The sequence below is a fragment of the Labeo rohita genome, chromosome 1, assembly GCF_022985175.1.
Source record: "Labeo rohita strain BAU-BD-2019 chromosome 1, IGBB_LRoh.1.0, whole genome shotgun sequence".
Classification (NCBI taxonomy): domain Eukaryota; kingdom Metazoa; phylum Chordata; class Actinopteri; order Cypriniformes; family Cyprinidae; genus Labeo; species Labeo rohita.
In genome coordinates, this window is record NC_066869.1 from 12740328 (window position 1) to 12763673 (window position 23346).

The following is a 23346-nucleotide window of genomic DNA, read 5'->3' on the forward strand; positions in this document are numbered from 1 at the left end:
GCACAAACTATGCAAAAGCGGCAGTCTTTCCGGCACACTCAAGGTCCGAATTCAGCCAACTACACTATATCAGTGGACTAATGTAGGGAATGCTGAATGAGGGCATACGGGGTGAAAGAGCTCCAAAAAAAAAAAAAAAAAAAGAATAATAACAACACAGCACTGCATCTTACAGGATTGTGCAGACTCCTTAGGAGTGTTTCCCACAGGATTTTGTAAGACTGTTTCACTTTACAGTAGGAAAATGCTATACTTTTGTCCTAATTTCTCAAGTTAAACCTTCAAGCTTTTATTTTGGCAGAAAACTGCCGTTGTTGTGAAAACAGGTTTACAAATGTAAAACCTAGTAAAATGCTGTGACCTGTCCACAAAAATGTTTATGCATTATGCAAATGTGTCTGCTGAAGACATTGTTGCAGATTATGAGAACCCTTACGAAAAAGAAGTTAATTCAAGTGTGTTATTAGTATACTTTTTTTAAACTAAAAACAGGAAAGCATACTTTCAATCTACTATTTATGCACTTCTCAGAATGTTCTTTATATACTTATCAGAAATATACTCAAAATGACATTTAAGTATACTTGACTTATTCTTAAAAAAAGTCTACATATATTATACTTATACTAAATATACTATCAATATACTTATACTAAATATACTAGACAAATGTACTATCAGAGCTATACTTGTGCTCTGAGAATCTGTGTTGTCATTTTTATACACGAGAGATGCTATTACACATATTCTGTACAAAATTTCTAAAACACATGTGAAGAAACCAAAACAGATGCTGCCACACTGTAAAAAATGCAAATACATATTTTCCATTTTACGAAACAGTCTCAAATACTAAAAAATGCTATTTTCTTGAAACTATATAAAAACCCTTGTCAGACCAACAAAATTACCTAAAATGTTGTCCCAACTAGTCAAACACAGTTGTCTGTGCTGTTGAAATGTTAAGGCTTTTAAGTTCCCAGCATGCATTGCAGCATAAAAAAATTATCCAGTTACTGTTATAGGATTATTGTTTTGCTGTTTGCTGACTTCATTTAAACTTTATTGTTGTTGTTTTGTCATTATTGTTAGTTATTTGTTGTACTGTGACATAAAGATTTAATCTTTTTAATATTTCACCGTTCTTGAGGTTTGTGTATCTAGTTTTGAGGCCTAGATACTTTCAACCACTTATATCCATTTTCTGTCTTAGTTTTGTAAAATGCTTTATAAACAAACACAACATTGTCTACATATTAGACTAAGTTATTTATAATGATTTGTGTGTTCAGATATTCACAAAACAAAATATATACAAATTAATACCTAAATAGAAACATAGCAGTATACTTAAAGTATGACTTAAAGTTCACAAAAAAAGTGAGTATGCGTATAAAACTACTAAACTAGTAGTTTACTGAGACTATACTTCAAAGTGTACTAAAATGCATAAAAAAAGTATTTAATTAGTAAACTATCGGTGTATCTATAAGTTCACATTTAGTATACTTGCAGTAAAAACAGAATACTACTGTTTACTACTAGGTTACTACTGTTATACTTAAAGTATACTTAGAAATATACTTTTATATACTAGAAAGTGGGCCAATTTAGTCCCAAGGAGTATTAAAATAGTACACTTGAAAGTATACTACTAGTACACTGATATTTGTATACTTGCTACATAAAGAATACTTAAAAATATACTTGAAGTATACTTCTTTTTGGTAAGGGAACTGTAAATATATTTCTGGTTCTGTAAGGACCAACAACAGAATTCAACAGCATGGGTGAATCTGCCCCTATTCCCCTAAATAGGGCACTATTTGAGTGGACAGACATTTTTCCAAAACCATAGGTCCATAAGTTCTATTACTTCTGTGTGGCATATTTTGAGTTTTTGCACGAGGATGCCCTCCAGATACGAGTATGAAAAAAAAGACTGTTTTTTATTGTTTTGTTGCATGGCATCTGTTTTGTGAGAGTTCCTCAAGTTTGGCTTCATGGGGAAATCAGACTGGCTTTACATTTCATTGTGAAAATGTGGAAATACTATGTTGGAAGTATTAACACCTACCTTCCCCCCGAGCAATGGCAGGTCAACAGATTTGCCCATGATGAGGTACGACTTGTCTTTTACCAGTCCTAAATAATTTCTGCAACTGGGACGAGCCAGAAATTTTCTCACTTTCCCCTCAACATCCTTATCAGTGCCTACAGGACAGAAAAGCATTTAGGAAACACTTCTACTGCAATGTATGTAGCCTACTGTATTGGAGCATTATTGGAAAGGACAATTGCATTAACAAGAATCAGACATTTCATGATCAGTGGAGAAACATGGAGGGAATGATGAACCGTACCTTGTTTTAGCACCTCCTCCACCTTCAAGTCATAGATGTCAGATTCTTTTTTCAGATCCATCCCTACCACTTTGACTTTATAAACTGTCAGACATATTATATTATCATCTCCATGTAGAACAATAAGGCTCAGGTCAGACATTTTTATTGCATTTGTACAAAGGTTAAGAGTAATATGTCATCCACAATTGTGATCATTTATTTACTCAAGTTGTTTGCTGAGCAAAACAACATTTATGTGCAGAACTTCTATCGCATCCCAACAGGACAATGGGGCATTAAGGTAGAAAAAAATAAGTAAGTAATGAATCTCTGGAAGTATGAAACTCATAAACATGAATTAACACACAGGACTGAACGTGTTTACCATAATCCATGCCAGATTCACAGGCTTTGGTGTAACGCTCATCATCTCCGATATGGTTTCTGTGTTTAGAGAAGTTAATAATGTTCATACACACAGGGAACCAAACTAAATGATTTATTATATAAACAATTTTTGTGGATGATGATACCTTCTGCACACTGGCACAGGTCTCCTTTACACAGTCTGTATAGAGCGCCATCTTCCCTCTCAGGGTGGAAGAACTTTGTACAGAGTTTATCTAAAAAACACACAAAACAGACATGGATCACATAGACATGATTCATCAAATGCAAATTAAATAATCAAATTAATCTTAATTGTTGTTGTTTTTTTTTTGTTTGTTTGTTTGTTTGTTTGTTTTTGTTTGTTTTCCTGAAATATGTTACTTCATCATCTGTTCCAACTTATGAACTTATGTACACCAACTTCCGACTTATGCAACGCAATTAACGTCAAGCACACAAAACATGCACAAAAAGTGCACGTTTGGACTGATGACGAATGAGAGTTACGCAAGCCCAAGGTTTTTGGTATAGCACATTTCACACGGGGCGCTAGTTCGTCTTTTAATTAACATGGTATGTTGTTTATAATAAATGCCACCTTATTTACGTTGGTTTTATACTTGTATTTATCATTTCTTTTCTGTATAGCATTATTTTGAATTATTATTTTTGGTCCCCATGAGGAAACAAGTGTATAAATCATACATCTAAAATCTAAAACTACTGACAGTTTTGTGTGAATGGTAAGTTTAGGGGCAAGGGGACTGACAATACAGTTTGTACAGCAGAAAAAACATTACGTCTATGGAATGTCCCCACAAACAATGGAAACCTGTATGTGTGTGTGCGTGTGTGTGTTTGTGCACATGTGCCAATAGCTCACCTGGTGAGTAATATTCATATATTGTGACTGCAGCAGGTTGTAGCAGACCCACATTAAGCATCTTGTGCATTCTGAAAGCAATTCTTTGTGACTCTCTATGCAAAACCTTACAAAACAGAAACCAAAGAAAAAGTTTGATTACATGTCATATTGCACACTGGAAATGGTCCATGCTAACACATGCACAAGCAACAAGTAATTAGAAAAAAAAACTGTTGCATATCTGACAGAAAACAAAATAAAATGTATTATTTTTTACATAATTTGTTATAATTTATTACAGCCTATGGTTATATGTTATACACAGTAAAATCCACAGAGTAAAATTAACTCTATTCAGAGAACATTTGGTCCCTCTCTAAATAGAGTTAAATTAACACTGAAGCAGAGTTAAAGTTGATCAGATAATTAAGTGATCAATTAAAAGGTGATTGAGCATTAGTGATGAACACCTGCTGTTAACAAGCAGAATCACTGAAGAAAAGAGAAACACAAGAACTACAACTGATTTCAGCCACAGATTAAATCAACTGAAATAAAATAAGTAATTAAATCCCTCAAGATCTCAGCAGATAATGATTAAACAACAGCATCACCAGCTTCACTCATTATTAACCAGACTGACTTTATTTCTGTCACACGTCTACAGAAGCTCTTATTGAGATTTACAGAGGATCAAAAGTTGTTTTAGTGGTTAAAATGACGCTACCATCATGGAGATCAGCATTTGCTTTAGTTTAGCTCTTGACCCTTCAGTTTTTGGGTTAGATCTCTGTTTAACTGTACATGTGATGTTGTAAAACAGAGTGATCAATGCTTTAAATCAAGCACATCTTAATTGACTTTTTATGTTGAGATGATTATTGTGAGATGATTTGATTACATCCAGGGTAGCTTTTTCTCAATTTATGAATTTAGACACCTTAACCAACCCTGTGAAACACTATGATGTAAAGAATAAGTAAACACCAGTATTACTCAGAGACACACAGACATCAAGTACCAGCATATGAATCTCAACAATGGTGACAATCAACAAAATGCTTCATGCTGCAATGCATGCTGGGTAACAACACAGTAAAAACTCCCATCATGCACTGTAGTATGAATAATTATTGTCACCACTGTTGAGGATCATATAAGTGTTCATGTCTAAAATCCTGAGTAGATACACCTCTTCTTTTTTTTTTTCAAAATTGAAGCTTTATGGTGGTGATTGTTTAATAGGACCTTTTTTTCAGCAATATGCCCATCAATAAACCAAAGAGAAAAATCACTTCATAATGTTCACACAAATGAGCTATAAGCAGAAAGTGTAAAATAATCTGTTGCTTCAAATCTGTTGCTGATTCAGCAATATATAAATGTTTGCTGTGAAACAAAATTATTGTAAGTTATTAAAAGGGTCAAGAGACAAACTAAAGCAAACCTTGACCACAATTATGGTAGCATTATGTTTTTTTTTTAATTATTATTATTATTATTACAATTAAGCCAGTCTGCTTAGTAATGACTGAAGCTGGTGATGCTGTTTGTGGAGTTGTTTAATCAGATTTTGAGAGATTTAATGTCTTTATTTCAGTTGATTTAATCTGTGGCTGAAATCAGTTGTAGTTCTTGTGTTTCTCTTTTCTTCAGTGATTCTGTTTGTTAACAGCAGGTGTTCATCACTAATGCTCAATCACCTTTTAATTGATCACTTAATTATGTCATTAACTTTAACTCTGCTTCAGTGTTAATTTAACTCTGTTTAGAGAGGGACCAAATGTTCTCTGACTAGAGTTAATTTTACTCTGTGAATTTTACTGTGTATATGTACTTTCTCTTGTGCTTTATATATATATATATATATATATATATATAAAGATGTTTACAGCATCATTGGGATTCACAGTTTGCTGAAATACCTTATCTAAGTATAGGATGAGGGATCCTCGCTCTGAGAGCACTTTGTCCATCTCAAATTTTTGAATGTATCTTTCCTTTCCTGTGGACAACTGAAAAACAACAGTGTTAAAATGCTGTATAATTCATCAATGACAAAACAACATTTCAGCTGTAAAGCAGCTCAGATAACAGTGTCATGATTCAGCTCAGTTCATACAGTGTTGTTGTAGTGCAGTTCATCTGTTTCTAAGTTACAAATTTAATAAAAAATGAGTTAAATTTAGCCTCTACAGGCTGAACCTCTACAGAACAGTGTTGTTATTTAGTGAACGTTAGTTCTATGTTGATTCAATTCAGTTTAATAACAGTGCTAATGTTGCAGTTAGTGACATTATCAATTCAGTTATTTTCTTTCAAAGTTTGTTTGATGGACTCAGCAGAACTTAACTGAACTTAACAAGCTGACATAATGCTAAAGAGCTGCACTAGCTATAGCTGTGTTTAGATTAGCACAGCTACTGTAGTGACGTATTATGCCAAATCATTTCAGACATATTATCATATTATCAGGTTTGCTAGTTTGTTAGTTTATCATCACAATACCTCTTCCAGATCTCTGCTATCCACAGTAAATCCTGTCGGTATGCCAATATCCAGAATAGTCATGGTGGCATCACTTTTATCACTTTTGTAGCTGTGAAGATGGAGATCAAGAGCAGATTTTATTAACAGGTCTTGTAGGCTTTGGAGGTTTGCTTCATCTACACAGTCGATCAATTAAACAAACCAAGTGTGAAAACAGCCATAATAAACACATGCTGATAAATTAAAAACAAATGGTTTCTAGGCATAACAATAAACTTATTAGAACAGATGTTCACATACTAGAAATCCATAATCAGCACGTAAGATTCAATGGTTCCAGGTTTTGCTAAAGGAAAAAAATAAATAAATAAAATAATAATAATAATAATAATAATAATAATAATAATAATACTTAAAACCAACAACCAACACATAATGAAGTGTTTTGGAGGTTTTATTTTAGCTCTGAATGTATGCCACAGAAAGGGCATGGAATCTTACTCTCAGGGGTTTTCTCCATTTTAACAGTCAGACCAAAGAATGTACAGTCAGACGACTTCTCAACAGGTCTGGCGTAGTACAGCATCAGAACCTGAAAATAGCATCACGTTTCAGATTAGATTTAATCTTGCCGTTGACTGTATAAACACTCATGAATACTCACTGAGAGAGTGGCTGTTCCAGTTCCTCTAGCAGTTACATTGAACTCCTCATTGATGTCCACCTGTTGAGTGAACGCAGACGTACTCGAGTCACCAGAATAATCAAATCCATGAAGTAATAGAGATACCTGAAGATTTTATTGCTCAAACAGTACTGATGTAGACTCCTCACCCTTTGTGACCGTGTAAGATGCATATTGTTTCTTTTGAAAGTCCATCTGAAAGGTCTGCTTCTTCCTGTCATGGACAGCTCTATCTCCAGATTGATGTTTTGTTGTTCCTTCACCTGTGTGTGATACTCTGCCACAGCCTGGAACACCATGATGGTCGCCTAGAAAAGACCAGTTTTGGAAATGAACTTTCAGTGGGAGGTTTCCAGCAGCCAAACACGAACATTCTGTCGTCATTTACTTCAATTTTTCTGGACTGTTTTAATGGTAAAATAAATTGAAGTAAAGAAGAAGGAAAGGAAATGAAATTGATGATAAATACACTGTAAAAAACAACCTATAGAATCTACTCAATAAAATGAGGTAAACTAAGGTAACAATTTACACTCAGTTTGTTTGGGTAGATTCTGTCCTATATGTCTGAGTAAAGAATACCTGAATTGATCAGCTAAGACAAACTAAAAAAAAGTAGGTAAAGTCTACACAGCAAAAAGCCCAGTGTTAAATGAACTCTCCCGGGAGTTTATTTGAGTGTTAACATGAACACTGAAGCAGTGTCAAAGTTAATGAGGTAATTAAATGATTCATTGAGTGATGATTGACCATTATTAAAGACACCTGATGTTAATAAGCAGTAGAGTTGTGACGTTCGCGAACGAACCAATTCTTTTGAACGGCTCATAAACATGAACGATGGGAGCCGAGTCGCGGCTGGGGGGGAGCCGTTCTTTCTGTCGTTCTTTTTTTCCTATGCGTGTTTCACACAGATGCACACAAATTAGCTCCTCCGCGAGACAGAACAGTTATAGGGGGAGGGGCGCACCCAGCGCAGGGGTGCTACTGCCTAATTTTAAAACTTTAAATAGTTTTTGTTTTCTATCAAAATGTTCTTGTGTGGAAGTGTTTGTAGTAAAAGCTGTTTTGCACAGAAATTCATTGCAGCCGGCTTTGTTTTTGATGTTTATTTGTGAGAAGGTATTGTATGAATAACATAAGTCAACGTAGCTTTACACATACACACACACTTTGTACTAAAGGTAAATCCAAAATAGTGATGTCACTGTCTAAGCAGAGGGATGTTGTGCAACCCTATGGAATATAGTCCACACATGACAAATGAGGTAATAATCAATATTTCAGAATAATTCAAACTCAGATATTGGTGTGTGATATCTGAGTTTTAACTATTTGACTACAAATCTCACCTCATCATTCCTCCCAGTGATTATTTCCAGGATAAACTGAGATGCCCCCCAAGCTGGCTTCTTAAAACTGACTAAATATTTAAAAAGAGCCAAAACTTTTTTTTTCTTTTGAACGGCTCTTTAAAAGGAACGGATCGCCAAGATCCGGATCCCCTCAAAGAGCCATAAATCCCATCACTATTTAGTTGGGCTCCTGACCCTTTTTAATAATTCAAAGTTTTTAGCTTTTAAACAATTGCAGTGTTGTTTCATGGCAAGTGTTTACACATTGCAGAATCAAAAGCTTATGATAACAAATTACACTGTAAAAAATTGCACTGTAAAATAACAGTAATTTACTGGCAGCTGTGGTTGCCAGCATTATACTGTTATTTTAAAGCTCTCTACCGTTAATTTACAGCTCTTCATTTTTACAGTATGTTACCGTTATTATACCATGTGGTAACTCATTTTATTTTGGAAACCGATTGCTTCAAACCATTTGAGTTTTAAAAAAACTATTGTTTATATGTTGTTAATACAGTGAATTTATTTAATTTGAGTCCACTAAGAAGAAATATTTCTTAATATAAACCCACAAACACTTAAAGTGTAATAAAGAAGCAATCGACTTTTACTCAAATCTTTACAGATTGTCATTAACTAACAAAAGCACAAATTTGTGTAATAAAGTGCTTAGTAAAAAGATTATCACTATATCAGCAATTCCACAATTATTGTCTTTAAATAAAGCAGCAAAACATCAGTGTTTGTGGCTCATCATTGTCTGAAGCACAAGCTCTACTCTCCAGCACAATGGTGACCCACAAAACTAAATTAAACTGACAGATCTCTCTTGTACAAAAACACATCAGTTAGACACAATCAAATATTTACTCTCCTTACCAGTTAATGACTTTGCATAATTGTTTTTCTATGAACATTCACTAATATTTTAGTGAAAATAACTTGATTTGCTCGGTAAATCTGACTGTTGTGTTTTACAGTATATTACTGTTTTTTTCTTGAATTAACAGTAATCAACTGGCAGCTCGGTTGCCAGCAAGTTACTGTTTTTCTACAGTGTGTTGCCGTAAATTAATTACAGTTTATTACTGTTAAATTACATTTCATGCTGTTTTTTTTTCCATCATACATCTTTAACCCTTTAAAACCCACAGCAAAATCCTCAGTTTTAAATGAACACTTATAATGTGTCAACACTACAGAGTGTTTGAGTAATACTGAATTAGTGCTGAAGTTAATGAGATAATTATATGATTGATCACGTTCTGATTGAGCATTAGCGATGAACACCAGCTGTTAACAAACAAAATCACTGAATGAAAGAATAACACAAGAACAACTGACTTCAGCCACAGCCTTAGATGACATCAACTGAAATAAAAGAAGACATTAAATCTCTCAAGATCTGATTAAACTCCTAAAACAGCATTAGCAGCTTCAATTATTACCACACTGACTTTATTTCTGTGAGGTTTAGGTTTTTTTTTTTTTTTCTTTCACTACCACGGTGGAGATCAGTGTTTACTTTAGTTGGGCTGTTGAACCTTGACATTTTAAGGTCCGTTTTAGTTTAGTTGTTGTAATTGTGTATGTTTACAACATGCTTGTTATGACAAAAAAAAAACAAAAAAAAAAAAACACATATATATATATATATATATATATATATATATTTTTATTGAAGACCACAAAGAAATCTGGAATTGTTTATGGTTTGGTAATAACAGAGGTTTTATCCAGTGTGTTTTCTTTTATTGAATGTGATGTGAAAAAACAAAAATGGGTATGCAGATATAAAAAAGACCACTCATTTAAAAAAAAAAAAAAAAAGCATTAGTACAATTTAGATACACACATCAAGAATCATCGTATGAATCTCAACAATGGTGAGAACAAGTCATGGGTGAGGTTTTGTAGTGTGCTGATACCCAGCATGCATTGCAGCATGAAGCTTTCGATTGTCACCATTGTTGAGATTCATATGCTGATTCTTTATGTCTCTATTTGAGTATAAATGCCACAGTAGTTTTAAATTTTAACTATTAAATCCTTCTTCTCTGGTTCCCACATTATCGAAAGATCTCATGCTGTAACACACTTTGTGGAAAAAAAAAAAGCAACAAATAAACACACGCTCAAAAATAAACTCTTAATGAGTCTCACAAGACTCAGAACCAGCTCAGTAGATGACATTCATGCCCAACTAGACATAGCTAACATCAACTGACCAGCATTGCTGTAACTAATGCATCATAAAAACCCAGTTACAACAAATATATCTATGTTTTAATGTCAATAGTCAGGAGCCCAATTAAAGCAAACACTGATCTCCACAATGGTATCGTCAAACAAAACAATAAAACATCATCATCTAAACATCTGTTCATTCTCAATAAGATCTTCTATAGACATCTGACAGAAATAAAATCAGTCTGGTTAGAAATGTGTGAAGTTGGTAAAGCTGTGTGTTGAGTTGTTTAAATGTTCAGTTGATGTCATCTAAGGCTGTGGCTGAAGTCAGTTCTATAGTTCTTGTGTTTGTCTTGTTTCTCTTTCAATCAGTGATTCTGCTCATTAACAGCAGCTGTTCGTCAGTGTCTGAAGTCACTCATTAGTTTTCATTATCTCTGTAAGGTGGACTATATTAGTAAACTCATGTAGGGAATAGTGAATGAGGGTGTAGAGTTTGATTTTAAACACAGTCTCTGAGTGTCGATGTTGAACGCTGTTAATTCACGATACATAGCAGCAGGCTACTTTTTCGAAAATGACAAATAATACCCAGAATGCACTGTTTTAATGGAAAACAGCATTTTACTGTCAAAATTTGGCCGTTTTTTTACAGCAATTTTTAACAGTGTAGTTTTGTGGGTCACCATTGTGCTGGAGAGTAGAGCTTGTGCTTCAGGCAATGATGAGCCACAAACACTGATGTTTTGCTGCTTTATTTAAAGACAGTAATTGTAGAATTGCTGATATAGTGACAATCTCTTTAAGCACTTTATTACACAAATTTGTGCTTTTGTTAGTTAATGACAATCTATAAAGATTTGAGTAAAAGTCAATTGCTTCTTTATTACACTTTAAGTGTTTGTGGGTTTATATTAAGAAATATTGTTCTTAGTGGACTCAAATTAAATAAGTTCACTGTACTAACAACATATAAACAATAGTTTTTTTAAAACTCAAATGGTTTGAAGCAATCGGTTTCCAAAATAAAATGAGTTACCACATGGTATAATAACGGTAACATACTGTAAAAATGAAGAGCTGTAAATTAACGGTAGAGAGCTTTAAAATAACAGTATAATGCTGGCAACCACAGCTGCCAGTAAATTACTATTATTTTACAGTGCAATTTTTTACAGTGTAGGTAACATGTTTTTTGCATGTAATAGTTACTTTTTGGTTTTTAGACAAACATTGAACTTTCACAGAACCGAAGAAAAGTGATATTTAACAAATGCCACTATAATGCTGAAATATTGGGGAGAAAACTTGCAATAGCTCAAGCTTTTAGACATGAACACTTATCATATGATCCTCAACAGTGGTGACAATAATTCTTCGTACTGCAGTGCATGATGGCCATTTTTACAATGGTGTTACCCAGCATGCATTGCAGCATTACAGATTTTGTTGATTGTCACCATTGTTGAGATTCATATGCTGGTTCTTGATGTCTGCGTGTGTCTAAATATAAGAAGAGCTAAAATACATTGTGCCTTACATACAGCAGAATTTGTATTAAATTTTAACTACTTGAATACTGAGCTTCACAGGACTGATTGTTCAAAATCTACACAACCTTACATTATGATAGGTCATATGACTTAAAAACAAAATATGAGTACTAATCTACTACCAAAAGCTTCTGATTCAGCAATGTGCAAACACTTGCTGTGAAACAATAGTGTAATTGTTAAGAAGCAAATTACTTTGCGTTTTCAAAAAGGGTCAGGAGCCCAACTAAAGCAAACACTGATCTCCATGATGGTAGCATCATTTAACCAATAAAACATCAACATCTGATCCTCTGTAATTCTCAATAACAGCAGGTGTTCATCACTAATGCACAATCATCATTTAATTAGTCACTTAATTATCTCATTACCTTTAACTCTTCGAGGACTTGGTATGTGACTTGAGACTTGCTTGTGACTTAAACTGAAGGACTTGGTTCCACCTCTGGTGAAATCATTTCATCAGTTCATGGGTGGAACAAATATATGGCAGGACTTCTACTTTCTGACCCCTGGACTATACACCTCTGGCCGATACCACACATCATGTGACAAGTGCGTATTCAGGCAAAGAAACACGGACAACAGACAGGAGAATGGAGTCATTAGAGATTAAGGATGTCTAGAGATGTCTTAGAGAGCGCGCAGCAAAGAGAAAGAGAGCGCGCACTTTTGTTACGTGATCTTTATGGATGTTCGCATATTTAGCACACGCATCTTTTGGATTAAAACAAATTCGTAAATATGAAACAAAATTTATAGAGGCATTCACTATAAACATTTATTTTCAACTTTAAGCAGACGCGACTGTACGACGAAAGTGATCACTAGCAGTCTGTGTGAAATGCGCTAGGCTGTACTGTACTTGAGCGCGTTGCGCATGTTTTGCTGGCTTCATGAGTGTTTCTGCATTATTTGAGTCTCTTTAGATTATAGCCCAAATAGCAGCATGTTTCAGATAAAAAAAAACGTGATTTATATTTCTGAAAATATCAGAGTTAGGAGATTCATAACGAGTGGTTCCCTGCATTATTACAACAAAACGCGTGATTACAGTACTGAGTTGCTGCAATGGAGCAGTTTAATGCTATTAAATTAAAGATGATGTACCATAGAGCAAAAAAAAAAAAAAAATTGAACAGTGAAAGTAATAAAACACATTTTAATGGACATAATTAAGTGTAAAAAAATAACTAAAGGATATATAGTCAAACTGAAAATTATTCAGACACCAGATATACACCTAATTTTTTTTTTTTTTTTTTTTACCTATTAGTACTTTTTAGAAGTACATTCTACTGTACAATAGCAATATTTTTTTGTCAAAATTTCTTCAAGGTAAACCAGACTTTTATTTTGACAGGTTTTCATGAAGACCTTTGAGTTTCTGTGTGTGTAAGTGATTTGAGGATGCTGGTGAAGTGACTCTCAGAGCAGCTCTAAAGATGAAGCTCATGTTTTCTTTTTTGTAACAGCAGAACTGAGAACCTGAGAAACTCAATCACAACTTAAACATATGACCTAAGGGTCTGCAATAACACAGTTTGACCAGCGCTGTGGTGCAAGACTATAATTCAGCCCTCCCAGATGCAATTAAAGAGAAGACAACACACACGGCTATGAAGGTAAAAGAGGGTTGTGGCTAGAAGGGATACAGCTTCGACCTGAAACTAACAAGGACATTTTTTACCTATTAGATTGTGTTTTATTAATGTCTACACCCACCCCAACCCTAAACTTAGCCCTTACTATACAAAAACAGCATTATTGTTGTAGTGTGACAAAAATTACACTAGATTGATGTGCGCATGCCCAGTATCCACAGCTGTCTACCTCTAGCCTTAACCGAAACTCGAGAGATTGTTGATTTGAATTTGAGCACTTGTCATATTCATATTCATAAGTTCAAATTTACACTCACAGCTTTGATGTGAAAAGCTGATTTCGATTTCCACACAGACAATAATAAAAAACACCTGTTTTTCAAAGTCGAAGTTGCAGATTATTAGTTACAAATGTGTAAAATGATACTCAAACGGCCTAAGAGGTGCACAGAACAGTGCAGACTTTATATTTAAATAGAACCTCTGCTTTAAATAGTCTAGCTTATATTTTCCATCATTTCAGGTTATATATTAATAGTATTATTAGTAGTGTACCTGTGTGCTGCCAGATGCTCCATAGTGTGTCTGTTGTCTTTTCAGCCAGTGCACTGCCTCTCCTGCTTTATCAAAGTCTTTGGCCTTCACAAGTGCCAGCACAGCATACGCCGTCGCCTCTAGTGAGTGATACTGCTGTCCAGGGACAGTCCAGGACCTACCGGCTGTTTCAAACACAACACACAACACACTGCATTAATGTTACTGATACCAACAAGCAGCTATTATTTCATAATTTCTACTTGGCTTTGTTTTATTGTTCTGTGATGTATAAAGTGAAACACTTTTTGTTGACATGTTGATGTGAGTGACCTTGTCCGTGAATGGAGTGTCTCATCAAGATGTCTATATCAAGTTTGTCAGCATTGGCCATGGCGTAGGACGTCATTGCAACAGCGTAAGGATTGGTCAGTTGTGGAAGTCGACCTTCCAAGAAGGAAACAGCCTTCCTCATGCTTTCATTCAGACTCTATAAAAGTGTGTGTGAAACGTAAAAGTAAGTTCTTAAATCTACGTCACACAGAATGCACCTCAGTCAACTCAGTTCAAGCAATAGTTCACTGAAAACATGGAACGTACCAAAAGAAGGTGGGGCCCAGGAAGGTGTGTGTGTGTGTGTGAGGGGAGGGGGTCTATAAAGTCTGTAAGATTATACATTTTACATGCTAGTTTACATTTTAATATTAAAAACAATATTAATAGTATAGTTATTAGTTAAAAATGTTTTATTTAATTTTATAAATGAATCAATTTATAAATGTCTATAATGTTATAAATAAGTCTGGGCTTCGGGACAATTTTCAGGTCATAGTTCAGATGGGGGCCGGGCTTCAGGCCTGTTTTAGGCTTCTCCTTATTTTTTATATTTTATACACACACCAATTATGGTGATGAAAACAAATTTCTACGCTGGTGGAAACAACACGAGACTTCAATTTCGCGTTCACTTTCCAGACCGAAAGCGTTTAGTGTCTCCGCCAATAGCAGCAAATCAGCGCAGCCGCGTTCAAGCGCACGCAATAGGCTGAAACTTGCCACAAAGCACCGGCAAAAGTAATTACAATTAATGTGTCGGGGGAAGTAGTAAGGAGATATTTGAATTATTTATTAATAAACCAGTGTTTTCTGAGTCAGTGTCGCAAGGATGAAGTTGCGGATCCTGACTCACCATCTCCTCTTTGGACGCGCCTTTAGAGTAATGCATCTTTACAGATTACATATTGAAAGAGTTTTTTTTTGTATATGTGAAAGAGTATTTGTTTTATTCCGTTAAGTAATAATTTTAAGCTTTCTATAGATATATGTATCATGTCTGTGAGGTATGCATTTGCTGAGTTTCGGTTCATTTTTGTCAAGCGCTCCTGTTGAGGCAGCAGAAAGCGCATCATGTTTGTTTTCTTTATTTAATAAAAGCACCGTTTGCAACGTTTTGTTGATATTGTGAGTGCACACAAATAAAAGTAGACCCTTAACAGTTCCGAATTATGCATTACTCTTACCTTTATGAGCAAAAATGACGGAATATGTTAAACTCTTTCCAAAGAAATGCAAGTGATCGCGCTGGCGCCTCCATGCAATGAGGCTTTACCTTTCACTCTCTGCACAAAGGACTGGATATGTGCCTAATAGCGCACATTTATCTAAGTGTAACATTGAACTAACACTGTTTTATACTTGAACTCTTTTAGGCAAGTCGTTATGATTTGAGAAGACAAAATTGATGTTTCAGATCAGTCCTCCGCTGGCCGCTTGGTCGTTACTTTAAAAACAAAAACTTAGCCTATATTTAATGAACAAAAATGCTCCAAACGTTTTTTCTAAATTGACTTAAAAGAATGAAACGAAATATAATCACTTTGCCATTACATACAAAACTGAACCATTTCAATATGAAACAGTTTAAGCTGTTTTGGAAGAAGGAGGAAAAAAGACGGGCTCGGGTTGGACTCGGGCCGATAATTCTGATAATCTGTCGGACAACGGCCGGGCTAGGGCCTGAGCGTCTCGGGCCAGGGCCGGGCAAGGGCATATATAGGAGGCCCGTGCAGGGCTCTAATGAATATATATCCCAATACTTTAGTTATTATTTAATGTTTGTTTAACACAGAAATGTAGCCTATATCGTGCATTCTGCTGGTGAAGCTTGTTCAAACATAAATCTTAACTTACATGACCAGAGCTCTCTCTGGATCAGCGGTTGCGCGAAAGCAGGTAAATATTCCGATGTGATTGCGATTTCAAAGATTTTATCCACAACTTTCAGGGGAGCGCTACTGTAAAAAAGAACGTGGGTACAACTTCCGGTGAGGCGGCGGACGTATACACCAATGGTTTGTGTGCTAATTAGCGAAGAGGCTACCCACATAGCAATTGACATCTGGCCCAGCTCTGGGCCAAGCAAGGAGTTACACTTGGCCCAAGTGCAGCAAAGAATTACGGCCCTTGTTTGGCCCAGATCTGGACTACAGACGTGAGCCACACATGAGCCATAACTGGCCCAAATCTCAGCCAAATAGTAACGTATAACCAGCCCTGAACTGAGCCAGAACAAGTTTTATTAGTGCTACCCCCAAGCAACCATTGAATCAATGTTAAAAGTAGTTGATTTGTCAATGTTAATGGCATTGAATGAATATAACTTTTGCTAATAACTAAATGTTGAAAAAAAATGTAATTTTCAACAAACCACCATTGTTGTGATCAGTGATTGCTTTAGTTGGGCTCTTGACTCTTTGTACTTTAACATTAGATTTTCTTTGACTTTTGTAACATTGCATGAAAGCATGTTGTTTGAGATGGTGAAAACTAAGATGTGTGGAGATTAAGTGATGGTGGTGACTATAACCATTGCAAGGTTATATAATGAGTTGTTCACAAGTGTGTTGGGCTTTTGAATGATGGTGTGATCCTGCAATGTGGGATTAAAGCTGAATAAAACCGTATCATACTTTTATGAATTAACAGAGAATATAAAAAAAAAAAATTCTTTAAATTACTGAATCAATTAGACATCAAGAATCAGTGTATGAAACTCAACGATGGTGACAATCAGCAAAAGAAAATTCTATGCAGAAATGCATGCTGGGTATCAATATAGTAAAAAGTCATTCATGATTCCCAGCATGCATTGCAGTTGATCTGAATTAGTTTGGTGATTGTCACCATTGTTGCGGTTTGTATGTTGAGTGTTCATACCTAAATCTTTTCATTTACTACCACAGATTTTTTTTTTCTTTTTTTTGGCATTTGTGATACAGAAGACTTACATCAGTAATGACATTCATCAATATTATTTAGAATTGTTTCTCAACTGTATTGCTGGTTGACACCCATTCCAAAAAGTACTTACTACTTTAACTCAATTTTAAAACATCTCTTTTCAGTAGCATAAGTGTTTACATCAAAACACCATTATAACACAGAGAAAGAACTGACTTGAAGCAAAAGCAAGAACCCAACTAAAGCAATCACTGATCACAGTAATGGTGGTTTGTTGCAATGTCAACATTTTTTCAACATTAATTGATTTAATGACATTAACATTGACAAATCAACTGTTTTCCACTACTCTCTTGCTATCTGGGACCCAATCAAGCCTTCAGTAAACCACATAGAGTCCAGTCTTTAACCAGAAACCCCAAAACTGAGCCTAAAAAAGAAAAACAAAAACCAACTCAGCCATGGATCCATCAATAAGCAGTAAAACACAGTTACACCTTTAGACATGGCTCAGTTTTGGGGTTTCTGGTTTAAGACTGGTCTCTATGTGGTTTACTGAAGGCTGACATTGTGTAGCACTATTAAAACTTGTTCTGGCTCAGTTCAGAGCTGATTATAAGTTACTATTTGGCTGAGATTTGGGCCAGTTATGGCTCATGTGTGGCTCACGTCTGTAGTCCAGATCTGGGCCAAACAAGGGCCGTAATTCTTTGCTGCACTTGGGCCAAGTGTAATTCCTTGCTTGGCCCAGAGCTGGGCCAGATGTCAATTGCTATGTGGGTAAGTGTTTTTTTGGACCATTGTTTACTTTGTAAATATGCACACCTTTATGAGAGATGCCATTACGTTCTTAGGGAAAACATATGCTCTTTAAATTCGTGTTTCCACATCATTAGCAAGTTTGGATCGCTAAATCTTGAATGACTGTCAACTAGTGAAATGACATTTGATCCGAGACATCAGAGCTTGTGTTAGAGGGCATGCCAGATGAAGCCTCGATTCGAGGCTAGTTAATGTAGAAATCCCTTTCGTCGAAGCCTCACTTTCTGTCCAGTCATGTGCGCGATTCACTTTGCATGTCCTAATGTTCGAGATCTTACTTTGCGAGTACATTTTCATTGGGACCCATTTAATAATTACATTTTTAAATACCTAGTCATACAAGTAACATGAAGAATACAAATAAAAATAAAAAATAAATATTTGCCATATGCAATTAATATAGAATGCGGAGCGTAGGAGAGTTTTCCTCATTTTTAAAGAGTGGTGTTATTTAATCGTGTGCCTGCATCTAAAAGTAAGTTTCTATGTTTATTGATCATACTTAGCGTGTTGTTTATGGGTTATCATCATAATTATGCTTCGTGAGTTATGGCCGAACAACCTGCGTGTACATATTACATGTTGCATGATTATTATTGTTTATACTGTTCTTTCTTCTTCTAGTTTATATGAAACGGACGTATATTTCTTATTTGTTATGTGTATTGAAAGAGTATTTAGACGGCACTGTTGAATACGTTAAGAAATGCTTAGTCATTACTGGCATAAAGTTGGCTTGACGTTGGACGTTGGATATTCGCAAATTTAGGGACCGTCTCTAAAGTGATATACGACATTATTATACACTTTTCTAACTTCAATAGCATTTACAGCGAATGACTTACAATCACACAACCAACTGTAAAGTGTTTATGTAGGTGTCAACTATAATGCACACCTTTTACATTTTTGATATTTATTCAAATAAACTGTAAATCACATGTTTAAAATGCTACTTTTCACTACCGAATAGGTTAAAAAGCAACATTTTCCATAATTTAAAGCTCAATAACATTTGAGTAAAATGACTTAAAGTCACAAAAACAACTATAAAATGTTCATGTAGGTATCAAGTATGATGCACACCTTTTACATTTTTAATATTTATTCAAATAAACTGTAAATCATATGTGAAAAATGCTACTTTTCATAATATCACGCCGAGAGTAAAATCCTACTTGAATCTCGAAATCCGCAGTTGAATCAGCGCAGTTCAATAGCTCAATGCGTTCGGTAATGTCGTCTCATAATACGACTGTATTTTGTGCATGTTCGAAACTCATGCCAAACAAGCTTTTTTTTTTTTTTTTTTTTTTTTTTTTCCGCTACGGGCCATCATACCAATAATTTGTAATCTTTACAAGAATACCAAAATCATGTAATGAACAAGTGTGCGTTTATTAGACAGCTTAATATCACGTCAGTTTGTGCTTTCAGGATCGGCGAATCTGCCACTGTTGTTCCATCACATCTGGTGCGGAGGACCTGAACCAGGAAGTTGGTCACCAGATAACACTGTCACCAGTTAAACCGTAACACCGGTCTGACCAAGTTGAATAATTTATGGATAAGGTGTTGAAAGTGAAAAATATTACTTCCGATAGGTTCTAATGTCTTTCTAACTATTAATATTGTTAATTTTTGCTGTTGTTTATTGTATTGTTATGCTATGGTGAATGTTAAGTATTGATGCATACTATTGTTTTCTACTTGTTTGTAGAACCACACAAACACCCACATGTTTGCATATGCTAATGCAAATAAATCTTCTGTGAAGGAAGAAGCATCCTCCTTGCATTTTGACCAGATGTACCACAGTGATTAATTCAACCTGAACCACATTAATAACTACAGTACAATCCATATCAGTCTATAGCTATATGTATTTTTGTATGCCATAATTTGTACCAGACCTCAAAAGTTACCCTGGCCCAGGCCCCACCCCGCTTCCGCAATCCATGACTGAAAATGAAAATTCTGTCATTATTTACTTACCTTCATGATGTTCCAAAGCTGTATGAGTTTCTTTCTTCTGTTGCACATAAAAGGAGATATTTTGAAGAATGCTGGCAACAAACTGTTGATAGACCCCATTACATCCATAGTATGGAGAGCAGAAAGTGTTTGGTTTCCCAGATTCTTCAAAATATCTTCTTTTATGTTCAGCAGAAGAAATAAATTGATACAGGTTTGGAACAACTTAAGTGGTGACAGAATTTCCAGTTTGCAAAATATATACAATGAGCATGTACATCATGAATTCACCTTCCAAACCACATTTTTGTCTTACCCTGAATCACTACGCTACACTTATATTAAGTGTTTATATTTGGACTATTGTATCCTGGTATGGTCGCTGCGGAGTAACACATACATGCGTAAATCGCCATAGACATAAACTTAGAGAAGTAGCTCTGGTTAGAATGTTCTTCTGCGGGACGCATGCAGTTCTGTTTTTTTAACCGCTAGAGCGCCAACATTTACATAGAAAAAAAAAGTTTTAGATAGTAATGAGATCAAAGATCATTTGTTTGCCTCATCTCTTATCCACATACTGACTGCAAAGTTATGAGTGATTTACAGAAGGAGCAAATAAACCTGCATGTTGTAATAAAATAAAATAAAATTAAATAAAAAAAACAAGTTCACTTACACCAACTGATCCAGCACAGATCTCTCTGCCCTCTTGCATGGCGATCAGGACAAAAGCTGTCAGAGACGCATCGGCATCTTTGCCCTGTACGTCACCCTGGAATAAAGCACAAATAAACAGAACAGAATATAACAAAAACAGTCAGTTTATATGTGTGTTTTACACATTTAATAGCAGTTTGTGAATTCATTTCTTTGTGGCTAATATTTCTAATATTTTAATTCTGCTGTCTGAAGTTGTGCAATACCTTTGTATTTAAAACTAAATAGCTCAATTTACATGTAGCTCCAGAAACTGTTACATTCACGTCCACAGTCACTGCACTGCATTGTTGGATTTTGTTTGTGCTGTAGTTTGTGTTGAAGATTATTTAATGCATTAGTACTGGGAACCACAGTAAAAATAAATCACTGGTTCTGGTTTATTGCATCCTTCTTTGTGAGCACAGATTCAACAGCATTCAACTTACAACCATATGAATTACAGCTTTATCTTCTTTAAAGGAGCCGTTCGGCAGTTGTTTGTTGAGATTCAGCCACCTGAGGGTGCTGCAGATCACATTATCATCTACATTTATGAGGTCACTGGCCATGGCAAAGATTTTGGCCACATATGCCGTCAACCTTTAACAGACAAACAGAAGAGCAGAAATAAGTCAAATTTAAAGCATATTATAATTATCATTACTACACTACTTCTATTTAACTCAACTTAATTTTTATGTATTCAACATAGTAGTAAATGTTATATATTGGACATATTAATAAATGTTTATTTCCAACCTCATCTTGGGTTCATTTTAAGCAAGAAATGTAGTCATAGTTAAGTGGCATTAGTTAGTGAATATTGTAAATAAAACTACCCAGACGTCTGTGTTAAACATTTAACCCAAATGCTATCAAGGTGGCTGTGTTAAACATTTAACAACCCAATCACTGGGGTTTTCCATATTTCACCCAGTGATTGGGTTGCTTTTAACAAAGCATTTTTTTTTTATTACAGTGTATTAAAATTTTTTACTAATAATACTTTTGAAAATGTAATTTAGTAGAAACAAGGCGTGAAAGAGAAAAACAAGTTTATTTCCTCATAACATCATAATGACTTTACCATGTGCTGCTCGGCATCTGTATCCATGTACCGTAGGATCCATCAGATTTTCGGTAACTTAGCTGCTGCTGATAACCTTAATACAAATAAAGAACAAAGAAAGAAGATTTATTTGTTTATTATCTATATATACAGAGCATCTTTGAGAGTACTTCATTCAATTTATTCCAAATCATAGTCAGATTCTTTATATCTGTTGTGTCCTGCAGACCTGTTTTGATATGTTTGATGGCTTCGATAATTTGCTGCAAGTAGTTATGAGTTAAATGGAGCTCAACTCACAGCTTTTGTTTAAAAGTTTCCTACTCACCAGTTCTCACATAGCTCAATATCCTCCCAAAGCCAACTCTCAGGGAACTGCGTACGTGACACAATATCTTCAGAATCTGTATAATAGTTGTCTTCATCATCTGTTTTGAGTTTCAACAAAAACAAATCGTTAATCTCTCTGGGATCTGAATTTATTACCATTATTGAATTCCAAATTTCCGTTTAGTCTCATTGTTATTTTTCTAAACTTGTTTTGTGTCTTTTATCTATCTGTTTTTTTCTAACATTGTTTCTTAACTCATAAATGTAAATAATGCTAAGGTGAAGCCACATAAGGGCTGACCTACCGAAATTTAACCTAACTTGTCAGAATATAGTCATGGTTTGGATACAACACGAAAAATTGCATTATTTCAGTATTCACCCCACAACATAATCGTTCCAGTTTTGTAACTTTTTTCCAGAGTGAATATCTGTCATGTCAGACACAAATAGCAGAGACATCACAGCTGGATCATTACTAGCAAACTCTGACAATCATCAGGATGATGTTAACTTTATTAGTTTTAACAAAACAAAATGATAGAAGAACAGCCTATCTAACAGCAGAGTTAAACTGTAAAAACATGCTTAATATTTAAAATGTTGAATCATAAGTGCTGTTTCTCACCCAGTGATCGCCGTCTTTTCTTTGAAAGGAAGGGACACTCCAGTGCTAGAGAAAAATCTTTATCTTTAAAATCTTATCTTTAGTGAATAAAATATACTGGAGTTTTTATTCAAAATGAAGAAATGACAAATATACACACGTACTTGTTCTGGTGTTGGTTCCTCCTGCAGTGCTGGACTCAAACATCAGACCTGCATCAGTGAAAACCCCCATACTGTCCCTTCCACCTCCTGCTGTACAGCCGATGTCATGCTTCTCTATGACGTCCCAGATCTAAAGCAACAACGAGATCATTTATAAAACAATTGCAAGCATTCAGTGATTGTTGAGATTCTGGTAAACATCCTTCACTTTTGTCTGAGTGAGTCTGTTCTTGTTAAGGACATTCAAAGCCTTGTCAACCACCACCAGACCAACTTTAGCTCCAGGATCTCCAGTTATCTGCAGCTTGACCTCATCTTCTGTGCCATAGGAATTCATCTTGTTCTTCACCTTAATCTGGAGCTGTAATTAAAATGAGAGACACTGAGTCAGACCTTGTTGCTTGACACATCAACTAATTCATGA

The 23346-nt window shown here is 35.1% G+C and overlaps 1 protein-coding gene and 1 long non-coding RNA gene across 2 annotated transcripts in view; both read right to left on the reverse strand.

The window, feature by feature from the left end:
- The window catches only part of LOC127162900 (complement C3), a 155804-nt gene that overhangs the window by 45786 nt on the left and 86672 nt on the right, over positions 1-23346 (reverse strand). Inside the window, exons 14-28 of the mRNA XM_051105821.1 lie at positions 23131-23283; positions 22923-23052; positions 22780-22824; positions 22150-22249; positions 21886-21915; positions 21199-21352; positions 20730-20825; positions 14348-14504; positions 14036-14199; positions 6925-7083; positions 6755-6814; positions 6592-6682; positions 2879-2968; positions 2364-2447; positions 2078-2214 (exon numbers count right to left, since the gene is read on the reverse strand). Coding sequence (XP_050961778.1) covers positions 2078-2214; positions 2364-2447; positions 2879-2968; positions 6592-6682; positions 6755-6814; positions 6925-7083; positions 14036-14199; positions 14348-14504; positions 20730-20825; positions 21199-21352; positions 21886-21915; positions 22150-22249; positions 22780-22824; positions 22923-23052; positions 23131-23283 — 1650 coding nt within the window. The remainder of the gene's footprint in view (positions 1-2077; positions 2215-2363; positions 2448-2878; positions 2969-6591; positions 6683-6754; positions 6815-6924; positions 7084-14035; positions 14200-14347; positions 14505-20729; positions 20826-21198; positions 21353-21885; positions 21916-22149; positions 22250-22779; positions 22825-22922; positions 23053-23130; positions 23284-23346) is intronic.
- LOC127172290 (uncharacterized) lies at positions 2086-2792 on the reverse strand. Its single transcript, XR_007828615.1, has 3 exons — positions 2731-2792; positions 2364-2447; positions 2086-2214 (listed from the first exon to the last, which is right to left on the reverse strand). It is a non-coding gene; the product is annotated as an uncharacterized LOC127172290 (long non-coding RNA).